This window comes from Dama dama, chromosome 14, assembly GCF_033118175.1.
Source record: "Dama dama isolate Ldn47 chromosome 14, ASM3311817v1, whole genome shotgun sequence".
In the NCBI taxonomy this organism is placed as follows: Eukaryota; Metazoa; Chordata; class Mammalia; order Artiodactyla; family Cervidae; genus Dama; species Dama dama.
This window is the reverse complement of record NC_083694.1, coordinates 52,459,921-52,483,516: the sequence shown is the minus strand read 5'-3', so window position 1 is coordinate 52,483,516 and position 23,596 is coordinate 52,459,921. Positions and strand designations below refer to the sequence as shown.

Below are 23,596 nucleotides of genomic sequence, written 5' to 3'. Positions count from 1 at the left end.
AAAAATTTCTGTTTTATATAAGCCACGTACCCTATGGTATATATTTTGTTATAATAGCCCGAATGGACTAAGATAGCTATGAAATAAACACAAATGATTATTCCTATTATTATGAATTTAAGTTTCTCTTCTTAAAACTTTTTTTGGAAGTTGCTCAAATGTTAAGAAAAATTGACTTAAATCTCAAGGCTCCTTATTAACCGGGCACAGGAAGCCTAGTTACAAGGCAGTGCTCACCCAATAGGCACAGAAAAGACTCTAGTTTGTTACACCTAGAAGTCTCCAAACTCAAAGAAATCATACAAAGCCTTTTTATCTAAAATATGTGCTCTTAAACCAGACAGCTCTACTGTCTGGTTTGCTATGACTAGTTTGGACAAAATTTTTATAAAATATAAAATCTTTATGCTTCAGTGACAGCAATGTAAGGTAAGATTAAATGAGTTAAAAGATTAAATTATACTCAAAATCATTAATTATCACTATTAATATATCATTAATATTTATATTAAATATAATTTAATATTATGATTATAAAAATTATAAAATTTCTACCCAACAAACCTCAGAAGAATCACTCGTGCTTCCCTTCAAAAGTACTAAAGTTTGATACACACAGGAGCTGTACTTCTTGTATGATGGGGTGGGCCTTAACAGACCAAGCGTAAGTTCTAGACTAAACACACCCAAAAAATAACTCACTGAGCACTGAAGAGAGAGAGCGAGTGCAGGTATACTTTGGAGAGGTAGTCAAAATCTGGAGAAAGGGAGTAACAGGTAAGTTCACATTTTTGCACCTTTGGCATGAGGGCAGGCCACATTCATAGCGTGATGTTGGGTGGCTGAAGTTCTGAAAGAAAGCCCACCACTTTATCTTTTCTGACTGAGGAGCCAGGGACAGTACCCAGTGTAATTACAACTGCGACAGAGTGAGGAGGGAAATAATAGGGAAAAAGAGCTAGAAAATGAGAACCCTAAATTCTGTGCATAAAATCTGCCCACGTCTCTGGGTAACCCCCAAATCAAATACACACATGACAGAGAGACTGCAACTTGGTAGCTTCAAGATAAATGGACTAAACTGAGAAATGGGCTGCTGACCACCACAGGCAAGACAGAGTTTACAGTTAAAAGTTAAACACGTGAAAAAAAAAAAAAATTCCTCTCCTAACATTCACTCTTTCCAGAGGACAACTCCAAAATTATCTGACAAACAAATACCAGGAAACCGTGACCCATATTCAAAGGAAAACGCAATTAAAAGAAGAAAATTTTAAGATGATCCAAATGTTGAAATTATCAGACAAGGACTTTTCAGAGGCTGTTATATATGTATAAAAATGTAAAATTCTCCACTCCCTAAATGTTTCTATGCACAGAAACTGTTGTCTATATGAAATAGTTATTCTGTTTATATCACAAGGTGACACTGAGGCTCATTCCTGCATGAAATTTTGTGAATAAATTCTGTTATCTTATTAAAAAATTAACATTTTTAAAATGTGTTCCGTGAATAAGCACAGTCTGGACATGGAGCTATCAGCAAAGGAGCCCCAGCATTAGCTAAAAAAATCCTCAGAAAATTAAATTATTTTTTAAAAGTCAAACACATTTCTATATAACAATTATACCCCGATTATATATGTTATTCTGCTTTTTTCTCTTCACTCCAGAGTCATCATCACCTCATTTTTAGTCTGTTTTATTAACATATCTTTGAAAGGGGGAAAAAAGGCTATTATAACTATGCTCAGTGATAGAAAGAAAATACTTGTAATGAATAGAAAGAGAAGAAATTTCAATACAGAAACTGAAATATTAAAAAAGATCCAAATGAAAATTCTAGAATATAAACACTGCAAAAAAAATAGCAGTAAAATAAAATATATAATAGCATATATATATATGCTATATATATATATAAATATATAATATAAACTATAAAATAGCAATAAAAATTCACTGGATGGACTAAGAAGTGAGATAAAAAATAAAAGATAAGTAAACTTTAAGAAAGGTCAACAAAAATTATCCTATCTGAAGAAGAAAGAAAAACAACTGCAAAAAAAGAAGTACAAGAACGTGGGGGCATGATACCAATATTTAGAGTACCAGTAGTAGAGGAAAGAATTGGGAAACACGAGATATTTTAAAAATAATGTTCCCAATTTCTCCAAATCTGATGAAAGACATAAATTTATGGATTTATGATCCTATGCAGGATTAACATGAAGAAAACCATGCCTATTATAGTCAAATTGTTGAAAACTAAAGTTAAAGAGAATTATCTTGAAAGCAGCCAAAGAAAGACAATGTATTACACACTGGGGATATTAATGATGATTATATGAATGATGCGGGACCAGCTATATAATTTGTGGGCGTCAGTGTAAAAAGAATATTCAAGGCTCATTGTTCCAAACTATTAAGGATTTCAAGGCAGCAATAGCAGAAAACGTAACCAATCACAGATCCTTTCTAAATATGGGAGGGAGGTGGGAGGGGGGTTTGGGATGGGGAACACATGTAAATCCATGGCTGATTCATGTCAATGTATGGCAAAAACCACTACAATACTGTAAAGTAATTAGCCTCCAACTAATAAAAATAAATGGAAAAAATAAATAAATAAATAAATATGGGGCCCTCTGCAGCTGCACAGGTCACATGCCCATGAAATTGACTCTGAAATGATCATTTACTTTCATCAGGAATTATGGATGCCAAAGATGGTAAACAACATTCCTCGAATGCTGAAAGAAAAAAACCGTCAACCCAAACAGTCTGTGGTTGTTGCTGCTTAGTCGCTAAGTCATATCTGATTCTTTTACAACCCCATGGACTGCAGCCCACCAGGCTACTCTGTCCATATCCAGAGACAGAGTCCTTCAAGAAGAAAGCCAAAATAAAGGTACTTTCAGACAGTGGAAAACTATGCTGTTACCAGCAGATATATGCCATAACAAATACTAAAGAAATTACTTCAGGTTCAAGGGAAATGAGAGCAGAGAGAAAACATGAATCTTCAAGGATGAATGAAGAAGACTGAAAACAGTAATAAATATCTGGATTTTGTTCTTTATCCTAAATGCATCAATGAAAGTTTTTTAAAAAGCCTTTTCTGGCCATAATATGGAAAACAAGCTGTAGTTAAATGGGTGGGGTATGAAAAAATGGAAGTGGGAAGACCACCAAGAAAGTTATTGCTGTCATCTTGGAAAATGATGTACCTAGGACTCTAGCAATAACAAAGATGGAGAAAGCCCATGTTTGAATCCTAAGTAGGCTCTTCCCAACTACACTGGACTACACTTCAACAGGAAAAAAGTACAAAGTATTTTCTCAGCTGGAGATACTGGCAGAAGATAAAGCTTAGCTTAAGCTTCATTCTGTTCTGGAAGGGCCCCAGAAATATGTTCACATCATTATAAGCTTTGGTAAAATTTGCAAAAAAAAAAAAAAAAGACTATTTTCCTTAAAAAGCTTCCGCTACCCCCTCCAAAAAAAAATCATATATGCTTTAGGCCCAAATTCTGAATCCACATTAGATACTCAGACAAAGCTAAGTAGCATACAAGGGAAAGATGAAAGGTATATTAGAAATGAAAATCAAAAGCTATTTTTAAAATCTTCTTGGGTATTTAGCTAAAAAGTCTTGAATGATGAGAGTCAGTTAAAAAGCACTCCCACAAATTAAATTAGTAACATTCAACCTAACGGTCTCTAAATCAATAATGTAGTATGTTCAAGATTCATATAATTATACCTGTTAGTAATCAAGATTTTCTTCCGAGGAGTGATTTCTGAAGGTAATACAAACAAAGAGGCTTTGAGGGTTAATGCATTTAATATGCATCACTTCACTTTCACAGCAAAGGCACCGGCCAGGTTTTCCCAGAGGACTGTTTTGTCACAGTATCTCTCTGGCTACATATTCACCCAATTTCAAAAAGGAGGGAAAAAAAAAGCCATCCAATAACTTTAAATCTGTGTTAAGCTACTATCTCTATAATAGAATATTTCAAATTAATGTGGTTGGCTCTTTCACTAAAGGACTCTTCTCCCATATAAACCGACAGAAGGAATGGGAAATAGGACTTATCTTCCCGGGAAGTAAAATATACTATGGTTTTAAATGTGATGGGTTGAGTAGCACAGAATGAAGATTAATGGAAGTAAAATTTAATTCTTGTTCAATAGGCTCAAGTGGAAAACCTAAAAGGCTCCACACAATTTGAGCATTAAAGACGAAGCCTGAATAAAAAATCAAAGTGGACAGCCAAAATCCAGGAGAGAAAAACCGTTCAAAAGAATCATCTTCTACTTCTCTGATTCTCTGAATTTCCTTTCTTCTTTCCCATCAAGTAAAAGCCAAGTATCACATGGCTTGTTTGTTACATAAAGCATAAATTAAGGAAAAAATGTAAACCTTATAAGGCAACTATGTTTAACCCATTTTATGTTTATTTACATAGTACTCTTTTGATAAGGAACTACTGTATAACTATTTTACTTTTTAAATTATACTGACTCATAGGTCCATCTGTAAACTCTTTATTAATGAGGGCTATCTATGATTATAAAAAAATAACTATTTCATAGTAAACAGTAAACTACATTGTGACCTTTTAATATATTTATCTTTCTTAACTACAATAAGCCAGGAATAATTACACCCATTCACTGAGCCAATAATCATTTTAAAAATACTTCAGAAACATTTTCGTGTTTAAAGTCTAGGACCCAGATCTTTGCTACTCAAACTGTGGTTCATGGACTAGTAGTGGTGTTGGCATCATCTGATGGGTCATTAGAAATGATAACCACAATCCCCACCCCAGGCCTACTGAATCAGAATCTGTGTTTTAACAAGAGTGACAGGTGTTCTGAATGCCCATTAAATATAGACTTCTGTCCCAGGTAATGTTTCTGACAAAAGAAAAAAAAGCTGATGGTTGAAGTTAAAACTGAAAGCAATCAAACCAAAAACAGATTTTCAAGGTCTGACTCAGTGTTTAATGATTAAATCAAAACTTGCAGAGGGATATGGAATTGGCATCTTAGATTATATACTAAGCTTATACTCTACATAGGATCTAAGTGACATAATGCTGGCAATTAGTCTCACTGACATATTTTCATGGGACTAAACACTCTTAGCTCAGAAGGTAAAGAATCTGCCTGCAATGCGGGAGACCAGGGTGCAGTTCCTGGATCAGGAAGCTCCTCTAGAGAAGGGAATGGCAATCCACTCCAGTATTCTTGCCGGGAAAATCCCATGGACAGAGGAGCCTGGCAGGCTATAGTCCATGGGGTCACAAAGAGTTGAACATGACTGAGCAACTAACACTAAACACTCCTTAAAGACTCTCTGCAGTGCCCGTGGAGCATCATATGATTCTTAACACCAAGAGAATTTCTCTTTAAATGATAATAAAATCATTCTCGGGAGAGATCCACAAACAATACAAGTGGAAATAATACCTACTACCTTGCTAAATCTAAATATGACCTTTTACCTAAGAACAATAAGTGACTTGAGTGCCTAATCTGGAACAGAATCATTTTGGAGTGAGGCACAGTTTTCATCCACTGCCATGTGTACACCTAGAAGGATAGGTAGCAATACTGGTGAGCAACCCAGATAACAAACAAAATGAGTTCCACATAAGTGCTGTCATGCCTCAGCACTCAAAACCTCAGCTCTAGAAAGCCAGCAAGTTGCCTCTTAGCATTTAGTCTCGGGAAGCAGTTATCTATTGATGAGAACTTTGATAGGCTTATAGTTTTATCACCATATAAAGAAGAAATATTCTCTGTGTTTATATGCTCCAAGCAATGTTCAATGTATAACATTAAGAAGAGAGTTAGAAATCACAGATAAATTAAGGTAAGTCCAGTTTTTATTTCCAATTTGGACACGCCTTTGACTTTGGGCTGAATATTTAAACATTTAGACTTCTGTATTAAGTTGTAATACTATTACTTGAAATCAATCTATTCCATAGATAAGGCACAAAGATAAATTAATAAATGTTTCTAAATCAATTTAATTAATGTATTAAACACATGAGACTACTTCAAATAATGTGAACATCTGAGTAAATGAGTTATTCAAATTAACACAAATCCATCTACCTAAAGTTCAAAGAAAACCCAAAACAAAAATAAGACCAGATATGAATAAAGCTATGGCTTCTGGCTTTAATACTGTTCTTGCTCAAGACATTGACTTGCTCCCATCAGACACATCACATACAATATAGGTGAGTGACATTCTGAAGTTAATAACTTTTCTCTCTTTGTTTAAACAAACTACAGGTCTAAAAGAAATGCATCTACCTTTAAAAAACAATTATGCCTTCATTCTTAAGACTATGTTTGCCCTGGTTAAGCATGCCATGAACTTTGTATATATTAGATTATGTCGTATCAACAAACATCTGTATGAGATTTACCATCTTGAACTACAACTGATTTGAAATAATTGCACAGAATTGATTGCCATAAGGCTGCAATTCAAATAAAGATTACAAAAGTATGCTCTGACTCTACCATGTGCCAATGGGTGGGAATGGGAGGCTGGTAAGGATACAAGGAAGAGTAAGTTACAATTCTAGCTCCCACTAAGGGTAGCTTTCCTGCGCTTATCTTCCTAATTCTTCCAAATATCCGCCAATTTTAGAAACCAATAAACCTCTATATGTGTATTAGGACAAAAATCAAAAGCCAGGGAGTAAAATTAACAAAAGCAACATCAGGAAAAATGATAAAGTTCTCATTAGTAGTCCATAATCAATTACAATTTGGTAAATTAAGAAATAATTGATTAGCTGGCTATAATAATCATCACAAACATAAAAAGGCCTGGGAAATAAGACATATAGCACATACATAAAACACATACCCTTGTTAAGTACTTTCTTGTAAACCGTAATTCTCCAAGATGATTTCAGGTAAGACAGACTAAGTAACAGAAAATCCAGTATGATTTAAATAAATAAATTCACTATTGTTGTTAGATATTTATGTTTATTTTGATCTTGTACATTTTATATATGTGTCTGTCTGTGTGTGTCTGTATAGTTGCTTACATGTATCTATATACAAACACGGGGCTTCCCATACGGTTCAGTGGTAAAAGAATCCGCCTGAGAAGGCAGGACTTACAGGAGACCCGGGTTCCATCCTTGGGTACGGAAGAACCCCCGGAGAAGGAAATGACAACCCACTCCAAGTATCCTTGCCTGGAGAACCGCATGGACAGAGGAGCCTTGCAGGCTACAATCCATAGGGTCGCAAAGTGTCAGACAAGACTAAGCACGTATGCATATACAAACCCAAAAGTTATCTACTATGATACTTTCTATATAGCATGGTTTATTTCAGGATTTAGAAAACATGGTAAGATGACAAGATTATAAGTTGGAAAGCCTTGCAGGTCAGCCAAAATATTCTAACTCCAGAATTATTGCTATTATGTAAACTTATATCTGAAAACAAGTCCATCAAAGTTTATTACCACAAAACAATCTGCTGGAAATCCTTAAATTACCCCTTTCCCATGGGAGACATAAGCAGTTAAAGAATGTTGCTAGAACCCGGAGAGCAAGTAGCTAAGTCTACAGTTTCTTTCTATGAAAAGGCTGAGCAGGCAGCTGATGAGCAGTTTCCCTTTTAATTAGAGTAGTTTCCTGATTAATTAGTCCCAGAACACTTAACATAAGACCACACTGTGCCACTGGGATGAACAATTCTCCTCATGGTACTAAGTATCATCTTTTTTCTAGGATCAAGCTCAACCTGTTTTCTGATCAAACGGGAAAGGATCTTCTCTCACAAAAAGTGAGTTGGAAAAAACTATAGCCACATGGAGAGGTATATCATCAGACCCAAAAGGAAAAAAAAAAAAAAATGTAGATTATCTAGGGGAATTCCTTCACTTCCTTAATTGAAGGTTCTCAAATAACTTCATTTACTTAGAAAATCTTGATCTTCAGTAGTATGTAATAAAGATCAATTTCCTTTTTAACTGCATGATCAACTCTATAGTTGATCTGAATGAGACAGAAATTTTGTAAACATATTCAAATCATCTTTGCACATACTTGAGCTTTGAAACCCATCAAGGCAGAGATCATGGGGTTCTCCAGGCAAGCATACTTAAGTGGTTCGCCAACCCCGTTTTCAGTGACAGTTTGTCAGAACTCTCCACCATGACCCATCCATCGTGGGGGGCCCTGAGCAGCATGGCTCACAGCTTTCTTGAGTTGCACAAGGTTGTGATCCATGCAATCAGTATGGTTAGCTTTCTGTGACTGTGGTTTTCATTCTGGGGGCTGTGGGATTATAGTTCTACCTTCCTGATGGGAGGGACACACTGGGGAAAACTGGGTCTTGCTCTGGGGGATAGAGCTATGCTCAGTAAATCTTTAATCCAACTGTCTGCTGATGGGTGGGGCCATGCTCCCTCCCTGTTAGTTGTGTGGCCTGTTAGTTGCTTAGTCCTGGAGTCTGCAGGCTCAATTATAGGGCTACTGGCAACCTCCAAAAATAACTTATGCCAACATCCACCTCACAGGACTGCTGCTGCCACTGCCCATGTCCCTTCAGCAGGCCACGGCTGACCCAGACCTCCGCAGGAGATCCTCAAACACCCACAGGCAGTTCTGGCTCAGTCTCTTGTGGGGTCACTGCTCCTTTCCTCTGGTCCTGGTATACACAAGATTTTATTTGTGCCCTCTAAGAATCTGTTTCCCTCAGTCCTGTGGAAGTTCTTTAATCAAATCCCGCTGTCCTTCAAAGTTAGATTCCCTGGGTATTCCCAGTTGCTCTGTCAGACCTCCAGGTTGGGAAGTCTGATGTGGGGCCTAGAATGAGATGGAAATACCAGACCACCTTAATTGTCTCCTAAGAAACCTGTAGGCAACACAAGAAGCAACAGTTAGAACTGGACATAGAACAACCGACTTGTTCAACCTTGCGAAAGGTGTACATCAAGGTGGTATACTGTCACCCTGCTTATTTAATTTATATGGAGAGTACATTATGCAAAATGCTGGGCTGGATGGTTCACAATCTGCAATCAAGATTGCTGGGATATGCAGATGATACTTTAATGGCAGAAAGCTAAGAGGAACTGAAGAGCCTCTTGATGAATGTGAAAGAGGACAGTGAGATAGCTATTCTTAACACTCAAAAAATGAAAATCAAGGCATCTGGTCTCATCACTTCATGAGAAATAGATGGGGAAAAAGTGGAAATAGTGATAGATTTCATTTCTTTGGGCTCCAAAACCACTGGGGACAGTGACTGCAGCCACAAAAATAAAAATCGCTTGCTCCTTGGAAGAAAAGCTATGACAAACTTAGACAGTGTATTAAAAAACAGAGACATCACTTTGTCAACAAAGGCCCTTCTAGTCGAAGTTGTGGTTTTTCCAGTAGTCGTTTATGGATGTGAGAGTTGGACCAAAAAAGAAAGCTGAGCGCTAAAGAATTGATGCTTTTGCTGTGGGTTTCGAGAAGACTCTTAAAAGTCCCTTGGACTGCAAGGAGATCCAACCAGTCCATCCTAAAGGAAATCAGTCCTGAATATTCACTGGAAGGACTGATGCTAAAGTAGAAACTCCAATACTTTGGCTACCTGATGCGAAGAACCGATTCACTGGAAAAGATCCTGAGGCTGGGAAAGATTGAGGGCAAAAGGAGAAGGGGGCAACAGAGGATGGGATGGTTGGATAGCATCACTGATTCAAAGGATGAGTTTGAGCAGACTCCAGGAGATAGTGAAGGACCAGGAAGCCTGGTGTCCTGCAGTCCATGGGGTCGCAATTTCTTAGCAATTGAACAACAAAAGTAAAGATCTGAGGTCCCTAGAAAGTAAAGTAAGAGAGCCTCAGAGACTTTAATTAAATAATCTGTATGAAAAGACAGAATCTTACTTAGTATACTTAAGTACCAACTAGAAAGATGGGTAGAAAAATTAACATAAGCATTCAATTAAAAATTACCGATTTTACTTTTTCAAACACGAACTGAAGGTTCAAGAGTTCAATGGAATTGCTCTTTTTCACATCATTTTTACAGGTATCAAAGTAAAAGCTTCATGACACTGTCTTCAAAAAATCAGTCATCTATTAAAAGATTAAATAGCTTTTTTAAACATGTCAGAGATCATCCTCTTAAAGGGTAAAAGTGATTGAATTATTCTGACAGTAGTAACAAGTAAAGCTCTCTCTTGTAGAAGAAAATGTGTATACCTATAATATTCCAATCCAAAAATTTTAAAGTTCTGAGCAACTTTTACCTAGATCCCCTGGAGAAGGGAAAGGCTACCTACTCCAGTATAGTACATGGGGTGGCAAAGAGTAGACACAACTGAGCAAATTTAACTTTCACTTTTCAGTTTTCTTCATCATTCATATGGATAAAAAAAGTTTGTATGTAAAAAATTCAAGTCTTTTGTGTGCTTAATAGAGGTATAATTGAGAAAATTGTGATAGGAGAAAAAGTAAAGATTTAATATACAGAAAAAAGGAAACAAATGAGAATCATATTAAATTGTTATGGTATAACTCTTCTTTCAAAATTGCAACATATTGAATTAATTACAATACTTAGTTTGAAACACTCTATGGAATGAATATATTAAAACAAAAGCCAGCTTGTACATTAAAGCTTTAAATCTGAAAAATATTAGTGCTTTCCTCTTATCCATAATTCTATAGCTATAAATATAGTTTTTATACCACCGGATCCATGCTCAGCAACAGCCCAAAAGTCTTCTCTCAAAACAGCATACTCCTACTCTAATTCATTAGAAAATCATCTTTTCCTTTAATTTACCTCAAAACTATTTACTATGTTTAAAGAATAACAAAAATAATACTTAGTACTAGAACTAGAACATTATCACTTAAGTACATGGAAACAATTAAGAATATATTTTTAACTTTTCATAGAAACATATCGATCGATGCTGGGGGGGAAATTCTAATTCTGAAGTCTCAGATTCACACATATCATCATAGTTTTTACACATGTGGTTGTCCATATTGATATGAAAGAAAATGAAAGATTTCAGGTAATGAGAACAAAGAAAATTTAATAAAATTTATCCTGTGAATAACAAGCAAAGGTATAATTATGTATTAAGAAACCATCGCCCTTATTGTGCAAGAGAAAATAAAAGGTACATTTTCTTAAAGAACCTCAATAATTCTTAAGTTTCCTTTAATACAGACCTTCTAGCATGTACATGTTCAAGTCATTTCATTACAACACAGTGGATATTCCTAGTGTCCTTGCTCCCCTTATTTTTTTGGCTAATAAATTTTAAAGAATTATAAATTTTCTGGAGATGTTTATAGAAATTTTATAGCAATATCAGTAATATACCCATACAAGAGTCTGTGACTTTTATAATACCAATGGTAGAGACTCAGCAGGAGTAACGCTATTTGAACAAAAAGCTCATTTCCTACAAATAGACAAGGTGATGACAGAGAACAGAGAAGCTATGTAATTAAGCAATGCCCTGCCTCTCAATGAAACTAGTGTTGAATGTTATCTAACATACAGCATTGAATTTTTAAAACATAAGCCATGTAAAGAAAAAGCAAATATCTACCTGGCTAAATGACATACAAAGTTTACTTTAGTTGTGGAAACTTAAAAGAAAATGTAACTGATTCCGTAATTTCACTTTTCAAATATTCACTAAATTTCATTCAATCATAAAAAAAAAACACCAATTTAAACATTTCCTCTTGAGACTGTCCAGTAATTATAATTACAGTACATTCCACTAAAATAGGGTAAAATTTTTTCTTTAGCTACATGTTTTATTAAAAGCCATCTGCTACAATAATACACTGGAGAACAGAGAGAAGACAGGCTTTACTCTGAGCAGTACCAATAACCTGACAAGAATAAACACAGTGAAGCTTTATCTGTCCATACAATGCTCAAGAAAGCAGAGAACTTGCAGAATCTTAAAACAGGCCACTCTTACTGTTGTTTTTTATGTATATTCCAAAAAAAGATTTTTTGGCAGCAACTACCAAAGCAATACTTGCAACTTTGCCCTTTTTACTCTCTGACAGAGGTTTAAGCATATGCTCTCTGAACTATATCAAATTAGACTTCCTCTTTGCAAGTTTATACTGTTTTGTACTTAGTCAGTAGATGGTATTTTTCAGTTCACTGATTTTAAAAATGAAAATGCATTACCATCCTAGCACGGTACCTGACACACAATAGGTACTCAAACATTTACCAAATAGATACTGTAAAATTACTTGTTCAAATTCTATTACTTCAACTTTAGGTACATCAACCAATTATTATGATTACATCAACTCTAGGTACAGCAATTAAATATAAATATCCATTTTGATATGACATATTTTCTGAGGTTTTTCACTTCACATATTTATTCTAAGAGGAACAAACTTGTATTACATTCTTTTCATTTTACCAGGGGACAAACACTGACCCATAAGTAGTGGATGTAGTTCTCCAACTGTGGTGGAAGTGAGGGAAGGAAGGAGCGCACTGACTCCACTTCCTAAGGCTTCCAGGATAATCCCAGCTAAGTCACCAAAGGGCACCTGAATCATTATGTAAGCTACTCCTACTCTATTCCCTCCCCTATCCCACTCAGACATATTTAATTCCCATCTCAGGCATCAACTTCCCCATGAAGTCCTCCCTGACTCACCCAAGCAGAGCTGCCACTACCTCTTTCATATTCCACACACTTGATTAAAATACCTGTTATAACCTGAATCATCATATATTTGATTTATCTGCATATAGGTCTGGCTTTCCCTAGGCCATGCTCCTCAAAGCTGTGAGCCCCTTTTGTCTACACAGGCTTAGAAACCACACAGGGCCTGGCCCATAAAAGATGCTCAATAATAAGTTATTGAATGAATTAATTAATAAGTGAATGACACTGGTATCTCCCTTGCAGTTTTGATTATATCATATAGTCATTAGGAGTGATTTTTAGAGAATATCATTTAACTTCATGATATACTTGAAACTGCATAATGACTAAATAATAATTCATATAATCATTATAAAGCCAAGTTTAAGGATTCAGACATTCCATGATATTCACTAGCCAGAAGGAAAAAAAAAAAAGACAAATCTGATTTTTCATACTTCTAAAAAGAATAATGCTTAAGTTCTATCAGCTATTGTTCACATCAGATGCTCTCACAAAAACTATGTAACTGGAAGTTGACCAACACTAAAGTAGCAGTATACACTGACACAAATATCCATTAATACTAATATCATATATTCATACCTTAAATACACACTATGTACCAAGCACTTTATCATTTTACTTAATTCCTACAACAATTCTAGTAGGTACTACTATTATCTGTGCTTTACAAACGATGAAGCTGAGGCTTAGAAAGTTGAGATAACTTCTCAAGATCACAAGTTAATACATGGCAGGGGTGAGACTCAAATTCAGGTCAATCTACCACTAGAATTTAAATCCTTTAAAAAGAAATTGTGTGTGCACATATATACAAACACTTCTTAAAGAAAAGATTCACTTGGAAAAAAGCAAATTTAAGTGAGAGAAGTATGATACCATTACTTCTGAAAGCTTATCAATTAAAGGCTTATTTTGATTTTAGCAAAATATAAAGTAGGAATGTTATCGATCAGATCACTTCTACAAAAAAGGAGAGAATTATAGTCTAATAATTGCTATGTTATATAAGCTGTAATCAGCAGACTTGATAAACTATACCACACATGCCACATAATTACAAAAATTATACATACATTTCTGTAAAGCTACATAAAATGCAAATTGCCCTAAAACACACACAATCTTCCCTAAGTCAAATGGCTCATAAAGTGTGAAAATGTTGTCATTACTCAGTGGCTCCTAAAGCCAGCAATTAAGATTTAATTCTGGACTTCCCTGGTGGTACAATAGACAAGAATCTGCCTGCCAATTCAGGGGACATAGGTTCAATCCCTGGTCCAGGAAGATTCCACGTTGTGCAGCAACTAAGCCCATGCACCACAACTCCTGAACCTGTGAGCTGCAAGCACTGAAGCCTACACGCCTAGAGCCTGAGCTCCGCAACAAGAGAAGCCACCAGAGAGAAGCCCGTGCACCACAGTGAGGAGCAGCCCCAGCTCACCACAACTAGAGAAAGCTGCATGCAGCACCAAAGACCCACCATAACCAAAATTAAATATTCTTTTTAAAAAGATTTAATCCTAATCTTTGAAGCTCTAAATTCTGTTTGTTTCTATAAGGAGCAGCAAGGTTACAATCCTTCCATTGTCCTTTCAGATCACCTCAGTATTATGAAGAATGCTAATTTAATAGAAATAATAAGAAATCTCAATGATAAGCAATAAAGAACTTATACTTTCAGAAGTATGCGGTACAAGCCTGCCACTGATCCATCAACAGTGTCGGTGTCCTCAGCCTCTGGCAGATATCACGTAGCAGCAGACACTGGTTGAAGCCTCAAGTCAACTTTAGGAAAGATGTGTGAACACCCACTTGAAAAGGGACAGCTGATTACAGCTTTTCTATTACTGATTCTATAAAGTACTGTTAGAAATTTTCTATCATTTGGAAAGTTTAGACATGTTTTTTTCTATAAACAGAATTCCTCAAGTAAACAAAAATTTCATTTCCATACAATGATTAGCATAGAGAAAAGGAGATAATAGTGTTTTTATTTCTTTAACCATTTATTACCCTTAATGATTAATGATGGGGAAAATACAGAGAAAGAGTTTTCCCTTCCAAAGGATCTTTAAAAGACAAAACATTAGAATGCCCTATCCCTTTCATGTTTATTTTAGAGTTTTCTACTTTATGGATTCACATACTAACTCTGCTATTTAGTAACTATGGGTCTCTCAAACTCTCTGAACCTCCCATCTCATCGATGGTAAAAATGGGAGTCCCATCACTGAAGATGTCAGGTGTACATGGAAATGGCATATGAAAGCACTAGACATAATACCCATCACACTTTCCACTGGTTCTCTCAGCAAGTATGTTTTAGCATTACCATGAAATTAAAAGATGCTTACTCCTTGTTAGGAAAGTTATGACCAACCTAAACAGCATATTAAAAAGCAGAGACATTAATTTGCCAACAAAGGTTCATCTAGTCAAGGCTATGGTTTTTCCAGTAGTCATGTATGGATGTGAGAGTTGGACTGTGAAGAAGGCTGAGCGCTGAAGAATTGATGCTTTTGAACTGTGGTGTTGGAGAAGACTCTTGAGAGTCCCTTGGACTGCAAGGAGATCCCATCAGTCCATCCTAAAGGAGATCAGTCCTGGGTGTTCATTGGAAGGACTGATGCTGAAGCTGAAACTCCAATACTTTGTCTACCTTATGCGAAGAGTTGACTCATTGGAAAAGACCCTGATGCTGGGAGGGGTTGGGGGCAGGAGGAGAAGGGGACAACAGAGGATGAGATGGCTGGATGGCATCACCAACTCCATGGACATGAGTTTGAGTAAACTCTGGGAGTTGGTGATGGACAGGGAGGCCCGGCGTGCTGCAATTCATGGGGTCACAAAGAGTTGGACATGACTGAGCAACTGAATTGACTGACTGACTGACTGAGAGGGCAGTCCTAGTGTTGAATATTAAGATTACAGCAGTGAGCAAATCTATATGCAGTCCTTGCTGACCTAAAGTTGATGGTGAAGAGTGCCCTGTGGCTCATACTGAATTTCCTACAGCCTCTGACCATGGTGGAACTTTTCACAACTCTGTGTCTTTGGGTGTGGCATTGCCTCAGCCTAAACACACCCTCCAGCTCTTTGCTCCTGGGCAGAAGGGTTGGCTGCTCCAGTGTCTGTGCTCCCCTATCACCTCGCTCATATCTCTGTCACAGCACTTAACCATGTCATCACCATTCCTCTGCCTTCCAGACTGACTCCCACACTGGACCGTGCATTTCTATTAGATAAGATACCAGTGTTACTCTTCACACAGAAAACACCTGCATGTTTAATAAATTAAAGGATGAATCAGTGGCACAAGTCCATAAAAGTGTTACACATATTTCATTTTCCTTCTTTCTCTTTATTTCTCAAGAGGATGTCCTTAATCTGCACAGATATCACAAACCCATAGTAATCTCCACATTTCCTTCTTTTGCACGCTACTCATTTAACATTGAAACATACACTGTTTTATAATTTTTCTCATCCCCTATCACTAGTGAGTGCTTACCATGTATTAGGCATGCTGAGTCCTTTACGTAAACTACCTTACAATCTTATTCAATCCTCCCAAATCTATACAATATGTATCATTAAGACCACTTTATAAATGAGATGAAGGATAATTAAGGAATTTGCCCAAGGTCATGAGCTAGTAACCAAGGTCACAAGCTAGAGCTTGAAATCTGAACCCATGGTCTCCCTCCAGTTGCTGTTCAATCACTCAGTCATGTCTGACTCTTTGCGACCCCATGGACTGTAGCACACCAGGCTTCCCTTCCTACACTATCTCCTGGAGTGAGCTCAAACTATGTCCACTGAGCTGGTGATGTCATCCAACCATCGCATCCTCCCTCCAGAGTGCGCACCATTTCCTCCCAAAGTGGAGTTATAGCTATCACCGAGGCAGGCTGTGCCTAAAAGTTCCCTGATCCTGGCACTGGAGTTAGCACAATTTCTCCGTGATGTAAACGGCTCAGCTCACCTGGCTTGTTCTGTTTGGTCCTCAGCTCCAGATTAAGGTTAGCAGTTAGTCTGCAGCTCCTGTCCTGGCTCATCTTAAATCTGTCTAGACTTTTTCATCCTTTTTAAAAACTTTGGTCCCTAAAGTCTTTTTCCTTATCAGTGACAGCTCCCTCCCCTGAGGCAAAGGTTGATATGCTAATATGATGGAGTCACAGAATCAAGCATATTTCAGGGCCCGGTCAGGTGTTACAATGTGTGAAGAAAAGAGAGTAAGTAATAAAGAGCAGGAATAGTATGTCTATGAAATAGGAAGCACAAGCTTGAGCAAGCAATGGATACTATTCTTTAATGTATTGTACTGATGATTACACAAAGCAGATGATAGGCTGGATCCAGTCTTCTGGCTATATGCTATCTCACCTGAAAAGAATGCTTCAGAATGTGATTTGTTTTTTCAAAGAGTGAACTAGCACACTACTACTAAAGGATGAAATGATAAACAGACTAGTTTTTCTCCTAAGAGCCCAATCACCTTTTCCTTCTTCCCTATATTATCTGATATATTTGGGAGGGATTTTAGCAAGTTTATTTGTTCAAGCTGAACCAGTTCATTAACTGACCTTGAAATCTTGCCATTCCCTTAATAAGAGAGGAGAGATTAATGAGACCAAAAGAAAATACTACCAGCTTTGGACTAAACATGCAGGCACTTCTTACTGAAAATCCTCTAGGTATTCATATTCTTTCTCCTGAGCATCTCCTAAGCTCATATGCATTCACCACCAAAGTGCATTCTTAATGTTCTTGGCTACAAGCACTTGCTGTCTGATTTCTACCCGAAAGCATAGAGAAAGAACAAAATTATTTTTTCAATACTGTCATTATTCATCTTATTTTTATTATGCTTAGCTATCAAGCAAGGAAGACAATGAAATTAAATATACCACTGTACTTCCTCTCACAGAAATGTTATGACTTGAGAGCCTGAATAAAGGCACATGATCAGAGCCACACATTTCTACATTGTTTATATGAAAATGCTTTTGATAAATGGCACTGTTAATGATAGAAATATTAATAACATTAAAAATTTTATGTGGTCATTGATTTATAAACCAAAGGTGAAAATATTTACTATACTATCTTTAAATTATACATTATTAGTCAATCTCAAATGGCGATTAGTAAACATTTGCTGTCCTAAAATAAGCTACTAGGCTTAGATGCTTTTCATAATAAATTATTCCACAACAAAAAGCTCAATCACTGTCACTATCAATAGGCAGGTGTTGCAGAGAAAGGCAGGTGTCTACCTAGTATTAAGTGTCTCTTTCTTATTAATAAACTCGTATTTCAGTGCATGAAGAGGAACTGCAACATACCATTTAAAAAAAAATATTTCCCAGAATTCCATGGAGATAGTCATATAACAGAATCCTGGTCAAGAAAATTAAGTGGAAGTTGTTGTTGTGGGGTTTAAGGAAAAGCTCTTTATAAGGGTGACACACCTGGTCCAGATCTGCTAAAGAGTTCTAGATTCAAGGAAAGTTCAGGCTCATGGAACGTAACCTTTAAATACTTGGAATTTCCCAAATGACAGAGGCATCTTTGTCATTCATGGTGGGACCCACCAATCACCTCTTACAATTTATGCTTACATTTTGGGTGACTCATGGAAGGACCACAGACAGTTTATTCTAAGAAGAGGACTAAGCATGGGAGCTGGCCAAGCCAGAAAGACCAACCATGAAATTAGAGGATAGGGGTGTTGAGCCAGGTGATTTCAATCCAATCTCAGTGGAGAGAAGAAGACTAAAGACTTAGTTCAACCAAATGGCTGGCAATGATTCAATCAATCACCCATATATGATTAGATTAACTCTATATATAAAGAAACCCCAGTAAAAATTCTGGACTCCAAAGCTTGCTGAAATGCCTGGGCTGGTGATACATACTACTACAGATTGATGCTGGGAAGGTAAGGTGTCCCTGAGGACAATGTAAGCTTCCTTGGAACCCTCGCAGTTCCAGATTCTGCCCAATGTATCTCTTCCTTTGGCTGACTCTAATGTATATCTGATGTATATCTTTTTGCTATTTAAAAAACCCTAGTAATCATAACACTTTGCTACATGCCTGGGTGAGTCTATGGGGACCCCCAAATTTGTAGCCAACTAGTATGAAGTGAGAATGGCACTGGGGATCCCCAACCTTGTAGTTGATTTCAGAAATCTTGGGCAGAACTTAGCAGTCTGGAGGACTATTCCTTTAACCTCAAGTTTGGATGCTTTTGTCTTTCCTTTCCTCTTTACTGGACACAACACGATGTAGAGAAGTCATTTGAGACAACAAGGTGACAAGCACAGACCAAATATATCAGACAGAGTTCAGTCAGGGACGCAGAACCTGTTCTAAACATTTCAAAATCGATTAATGTGAGGACTTAGGTTCTTAAACACTGGAAGACCAAAAGACTGGGAACATCACTGCGAGCTTTTAGGTCTGCCACAACTATAGTCCAAAGAATCAGGAGGTTGGTTGGCACTGCTAATCAAGATAGGAAACTGCAGAAAAAAGGAACACAGAATGAAGGCGGGAGATTCATAAGGGAATGTCCAGAGCAGATGAAAAACTCACAAATGGCAAAGGCCAGGCATCTGCCTACTACTGCCAAATAAAAACAATATGGCTTTTTCCTCCCTCCAGTCTTCACAGGCAGAAAGTAAACCACTGTCAGAATTCAGAGTGAAAGGAGTCTGGGAATATTTTATTCAATGAAAACATTTATGTCATTCTGTCTCTTGGCTCTTTCTCCTGAAAACTGTATATTCAAAACCACCATGTTGCTTAGTATATGTGTATATGCTTAGTAAAACTTTTATCACACATATAGTGATATATAGTGATATAGTATATGGTCAGGAGTTTATAAACAATATTGTGGCAGACTAATTTCATTTTTCTCCCAAAGTTTGAAATCTTAAACGGTATGAATTAGAAAGCCTCTTAGTGGAGAAAAGAATATGACAGTAGCTGCTACCCCATAAACAGTCATTGACAGTATACAATTACTTACTCATAGGAAAAAGTGATTTGATGCCAAGAATTATGGTCTCTGGACATTTTTGCTCAGATGGGTATCATTAATAAAAATGTCTGAGCATAAACTTCCAATATATGTATATTTATTATTTATGTTTATTATTCACAAGTGCTACTGTACTAGTAAAAATACTATAAAGCATAGAAACAGACTATAAAAAAGATTTTTTAAAATGAAAAATGTTTGCTTAACAAAAATACTACAAAAATGCTATTCAATATAAAATATGGGTCATTTAATTTTTTATTTTCTATAATTTTTCTATGAAGATAAACCTTATATGACATAATATTCACCAAAGTGTACAATTCACTGGTTTTTAGTATATTCACAATGTTGAGAAACCGTCACCTCTAATGCCAGAATATTTCCATCACCCCAAAACGCAACCCCAAACCTGTTAGCAGTCACTCCCAGTTCCTCCCTCCTCCATCCCCTGACAAACAGTAGTCTATTTTCTGTCTCTATAGACATATCTATTCTGAACATTTCATATGGACAGAATCATACACTACGACTCCTTATCTTTTAATATGTTTGTCAAGCAATTTATGAAATGACAGTTTGAAAACCTTCACAAATCAGTTTTCTGATTCATGGTTTAATTGTGATCATATCTGGAGAACACTAACAGAGAGCAGAGGCACCTCGCTGGTTTCAGTCCCACCATCAACCATTTTGCTGAAATAAAGCTAGGGGATTACTCATTTTCTCAAAGTATTCTTAATAAATCAGAAGGCAGTGAATTTTTATATTTCTAACAATCAGTCTCAAATTTCCTGCAACTACTTGCACAAGATTTAAATGTTCTTGAAATTTATGATTCCAGATTTAAAAGAAAGAAAATGGTAAGAGTTTTTAAATAACACAGACATGCAGTTTTCAATCACAAAAATCACACTGATGTTCAAATTGCCAAATGTTTCAAACATCCTTTCCTATAACATGAATTTATTTCCCAATGTAGTTGCTTTGTCATCCATTATCATAATATTAGTTTTTGACTGAAGGAAAAGAGTAGTGTGCTTCTCTTTTTTAATACCTTGATATGTAGCATCCTGTGACATAAACCTTTGTAAACCATTCATCTATGCTATGAAGATTAGAACTAGCCTGTAAATCCAAGTAACCTAACGCATGCAAACTGCAAGAAAACTGAATATTCTAAAAGTGAATACATGAGTGTGAGCACCACTGTTATTTCATTCCAAAGTATGCAAGGCCCTTCTCCCCCACCTCACTCCTGAAGCACAAGGGATCAGCGGCCATTAGCCCCAAGAACTTAGTAAGGTACGCCAGCACAGCCAATACGAGTAGAGCTTAACGTCATTTTGTGTGTGCAATTTAAAATTGCAAATGGAACTTTAGATATCTGCCCCCAACATCAATCGATTATCCTACACATCCCACTACAGAAAATACTAATTAGAAATGGTATAAACGGGTGTTTAATATATGAATTGAGCAGTGACTGGCTACACTAGGAACTCAGAAAACATCTGTGGAATGATTGGAGGCAAAGAGGTAAGTGAGGGGAGAAGGAATTAGAGGGGCTAAAGAATTTTAAAAGCTTATGTAGCCTGAGGAGTAAAGTCTTACTGAACAAAAAAATTCCTTTATTAATAGAGATTTTCTTAAAAAAAAAAGTTATCATTATTTTAAAATCCATGATTTACAGTAGATTAAGAAATTGGGAGGTAAGACCTAAGAAGAAAGCCCAGGAGCCAGGATTACCCATGTTCTAAAATCAGTTTTTTGGACATAACAGAGGAATTTACATTGGAACCAGAGGCTCCTGACAGGATAAGGATCTGGGCAACTATCCACATCATCTACGTGTAAGGTTACATAAGCACAGACAGTCATAATTTCAAGTTAATTTGACTTTAAAATTATACTAGAGTACAATTATACTGTGTACAACTGTATATAAATCTCACACAATAAGAAAGGTTAATTGAAAGTACATGAAATATAAGTATATTCCAACTTAGTAAACAGTTATAACAATCACTGAAATGAAAAAAGTGAAAGCCAAGACTTAAGTGTTCATAGATGACTACAGTCCACTGTTTATCACTATTCAACAAGTGTTCAGAACAAAAGGCAGACATATTCACCAAATGATGCAGTACAGCTTTTCAAAAAGTTCAAAGCATTTATGACTTATTGGAGCTATGAAAACAGGATTTACTTAATATATTGTCACATGAGAGTAACATGAAAAGAGCTCCTACCTTTGTGATAAGAAGTCGGTACCTATCCAGCATCGCCTGGTTGTCATGGCAGCCTGCTAATAACTGCCATACCTCTGCCCTCAATGCTTCAGGAACACCACTCTTCACCAGAGTGGATAATCCCTTTGGTCGTGCACCAAGGTTATTGTGCCTGAGAAAACAAGAAGATAAATCATTCATATTCCCTTCACCACTACTGACCTGGTGCTGTTATGGAAAATATATTAATGAGTTCATAGTAAAAAAAAAAAAAAAAAAGTGTAAGACTGAATCAGGAGGAAAATGGCAGGGAGTGGCATGAAATAATAATAGTAGTGTTTAAGTTTAGTAACATCTTCAACTTTTTTTTTTTTATTGCATCTTCCTTATTAGTGAACCACGTTATTCCACCGAAAAGGAAAGTTTTTCCTTCCTCTCATTTATTTTTTAACCATTCTATGAACTTATAATAATGAATGTGTTAACTGTATATTCCCAGGAAGCATTTCAAGGCATAAAAAGAGCCATTTGAATTCCCTGAGATGAATGTATGGTGTGTACAGCAAGGGCTGGGGGCTAGGGATGCTGAGAGTGGATCAGAAAAGAGGCCTATTATACCTTGACTATACCTCTAAATCCTGATCCAAAGTACCCCTGAAAGGAAGAACCTAGCCCTTTCCTACAAACCTCATATGACCTATCCAACTCCCCAGACACATACACTTAGCAGCTTTACCCACTTCCAAGGGTGCTTAGAACCTGAACAAAGACAAATACATTGTCATGAAGCCAGTGATCACAAAGCAGGTATGCAACTCTGATAATCTGCCCAACTGAACTGAAACTGAACTGCAGTTCCCAGCCTATGCCTAGCTTGAACCTGGAGCTATGTTCCACACCTTTTTGTTCAGACTTTACCTCTACTTTTATTTGCTGCTCACCTTTAATCTCTTAAGAGTTGATCCTAACGTAACCATCCAAACTTTAAAGATGTACTGTGCTTTGGTCTAACATCCCAGGTTTTGGCTTCAGGTTTTGAACCTGTAAGTCATAGAAACCATACGTCTATTTTCTAAAATTGGCCTCCTGCCTACTTTACCTACCAAATACAACCCAGACCTCAGTTTTGGCATGTCCTTCATTTGAAAATATGTTCCAAGCTTTACCCGTACTCTCATAATCCAACTATCTCGGAAAAATTTTAACAACTTCCGAAACTCGAAAGTTCAAGTAAACTCATCCCATTAATATCTTTAATAAACCATTAAATTTATGACCATTCTGCTTTATTTCAGCCTCTTAAGGGAAAACTTTTATACTGCTGAGTTAGAGAACCTAAGCTGATGATACTGACAGGCTTGAAGCAAAACAGAGTAAAGAGAGGTAGAGCTTACACGATTTAACATGCCATGGCACCATTAAAGAACCTAATTATGCTGCTAAGTGAAAAAAGCAGGTTTCAAAATAGCACATATATGGTATTATTTTAACTACACATTCTCTCTCTCACACTCTCTCCTTAACACATACTATTTTGAAATCTGCTTTTGACATGCATAGGGAAAGAATA

At 36.5% G+C, this 23,596-nt stretch overlaps 1 protein-coding gene across 8 annotated transcripts in view; it reads right to left on the bottom strand.

Annotated features, from left to right (window-relative positions):
- Window positions 1-23,596, bottom strand: part of RABGAP1L (RAB GTPase activating protein 1 like) — a 677,120-nt gene that overhangs the window by 457,525 nt on the left and 195,999 nt on the right. For all 8 annotated transcript variants that reach the window (XM_061160753.1, XM_061160754.1, XM_061160755.1 and 5 more), the window contains exon 13: window positions 22,048-22,198. In XM_061160753.1, the coding sequence (XP_061016736.1) occupies window positions 22,048-22,198 (151 nt within the window). The remainder of the gene's footprint in view (window positions 1-22,047; window positions 22,199-23,596) is intronic.